This window comes from Triticum dicoccoides, unplaced genomic scaffold (assembly GCF_002162155.2).
Source record: "Triticum dicoccoides isolate Atlit2015 ecotype Zavitan unplaced genomic scaffold, WEW_v2.0 scaffold243786, whole genome shotgun sequence".
Taxonomy (NCBI): domain Eukaryota; kingdom Viridiplantae; phylum Streptophyta; class Magnoliopsida; order Poales; family Poaceae; genus Triticum; species Triticum dicoccoides.
Window position 1 is genome coordinate 1 of NW_021250408.1, and position 2282 is coordinate 2282.

General features: G+C 42.7%; 1 protein-coding gene across 1 annotated transcript; it reads left to right on the plus strand.

Moving 5' to 3' along the window:
* The first annotated feature begins 919 nt into the window (after positions 1-919).
* On the plus strand, positions 920-1945 carry LOC119345498 (germin-like protein 8-5). Its single transcript, XM_037615548.1, has 2 exons — positions 920-1087; positions 1222-1945. Exons 1-2 carry the CDS (start codon positions 967-969, stop codon positions 1788-1790), a joined length of 690 nt encoding a protein of 229 aa, XP_037471445.1. The 5' UTR covers positions 920-966; the 3' UTR covers positions 1791-1945.
* Positions 1946-2282: the final 337 nt, after the last annotated feature.

A 2282-nucleotide genomic window follows, 5' to 3' on the forward strand; every position in this document is an offset into this window, starting at 1 on the left:
TATGGAAACTTCCTGCTCTCCATCGTCATGGCATTTGTATCATCTCTCCTTTTGGTTTGGTACTTCGTCCATTAATGTCGTTGCTTCTTCCTGTAAGTACTCAACCACTTCGAGAGACATCTGACCAAGTAAATATCGGATTGACATGATGATAACAAACAGGGGCTGCTACGAATCCGTTTACTACTCTGTCGTCTTATGTTGCTGGAATTTCATGACAAATCTATTGGCAAATATATAATTTCGTAGTTCCAAAAGCTAGATAGCACACATAATACTATATCAACTTGTGGAGCGAACAGGAGTAGTAGTCACTCTATATGTCTTTAGTAGTCATGCACCCATGTATCAGGCTCACGTAAGAGTAGGTAACTTTGTCTATGTCGGCATCAAGCTAGAAAATAATTGTTTGCCTTGTATAACTTGGCTTTTCTCAACTGCTCTCTTTGACTGATTTCGCGGGAACCAGTTCAGACTATGACCAGGTATATGATAGTATGATAGAAACACAGGATATTTAGACATATAATTAAACTTGTGGAATTCATTTGTTTCTCTTGCCGGATATTTCTTGTTTATAAATATTTTCCTTCATTAATAATGGCGACGGGTGGTGAATTTCCCTGGAATTAGCCCTGCATGCATTGTTGAGACTCGGGTTAAATGGAGAAACAATCATCGTTACTACTCAGTCGTACATCACATAGAGTTCCTTTATCTATCTGTATACGCTGCATTGCTTCATTTGAAGGGAAAACATTTATGCAAAATAGTTTAATCAGCAGCCCGAGACCATTTCAATCTGTTGGTCGGTTCCACCTGACTATGTCTATTGCTCCCGAGTTCGCACACGCCTCACTGCGCCTATATAAACACATACAACCCCTGCATGCTCAAAGCACCACTCAGGCAACAAACACAAAGAGGAACACAAGAGAAAAGAAGAGCCCAAGAAACTAAACTCAAATGGCATCATCCTCTTCCATCTTTCTCTTTGCTGCTCTTCTTGCACTGGTCTCATGGCAGGCCACTGCCTCTGATCCTAGCCCACTCCAGGACTTTTGCGTCGCCGACCTGCATTCACCAGGTACTACGCACTTCATGGTTTCCTGTCATGTTATCACTAGATACGTATGTTGCAATCAGATTCTGAAAATTATATCCAAGAAAACGACTTTGTAAGATCTAACCTTAAATGTTACATCTCCTCTCTGCACCCAGTGCGTGTCAATGGGTTTGTTTGCAAGAACCCGATGGAAGTTAACGCAGACGACTTCTTCAAGGCAGCCAACCTCGACAAGCCTAGGGTGACCAACAAGGTTGGATCCAACGTCACTTTGATCAACGTCATGCAGATTGCTGGACTCAACACCCTCGGCATCTCAATTGCGCGCATCGACTATGCTCCCTTGGGTCAGAACCCACCACATACGCACCCTCGCGCCACTGAGATCCTCACGGTGCTCGAGGGGACACTATATGTTGGCTTTGTCACATCCAACCAGCCCGCCCCCAACAGAAACAAGTTCCTTTCCAAGATGCTCAACAAAGGTGATGTGTTTGTCTTCCCTGTGGGGCTCATCCACTTCCAATTCAACCCCAACCCCCACCAGCCCGCTATTGCAATTGCCGCGCTCAGCAGCCAGAACCCAGGGGCTATCACAATTGCCAATGCAGTGTTTGGGTCGGACCCACCAATATCATATGATGTTCTTGCCAAGGCATTTCAGGTGGAAAAGAATACAATAGACTATCTCCAGGCTCAATTTTGGGAGAACAACCACAACTAAGTCAGACATTTGTTGATTACACAGAGGATTAGTGCTTAAATCAAGGATTTGATTGAATATCTCGAGCATCCTTATATCTATAAAATAAATGGAGAATATGTCATGCCGCTGTGTGTCTGTAAGCCATGAATGTATTTCAATGTTATGAATAATCAACAATATCTTTTTTCATCACTCTGATATGATGCCGTATGCTATTTTGGTTATTATGTATCATATTTCCCATAACGAGCGAAAATTCAGGGTTCTTTTTCCCCTTCTCCGATACAATAGACGATTATCTAGTAATTTAATGTAAGTTTGCTGGTTTGGTTGAACACGTTGGGAAATTCCTCATATATAGTGCTTGTGTGCAATACATCTGTGGCACTATAATGTCTGCCATCGGTTATGACGAAAAAGGGGTTCCCCGCTTTATATTATATAAAGCAACCATCACCGCATTACAACCGTGTAGACCGATATAAACACACGCCACCACCGCACACAACA

Coding starts and splice junctions, on each gene's coding strand:
- LOC119345498 (XM_037615548.1), top strand. CDS start 967: ATGGCATCATCCTCTTCCATCTTTCTCTTTGCTGCTCTTCTTGCACTG. Junction 1,088..1,221: donor CGCCGACCTGCATTCACCAG/GTACTACGCACT, acceptor CTCTGCACCCAG/TGCGTGTCAATGGGTTTGTT.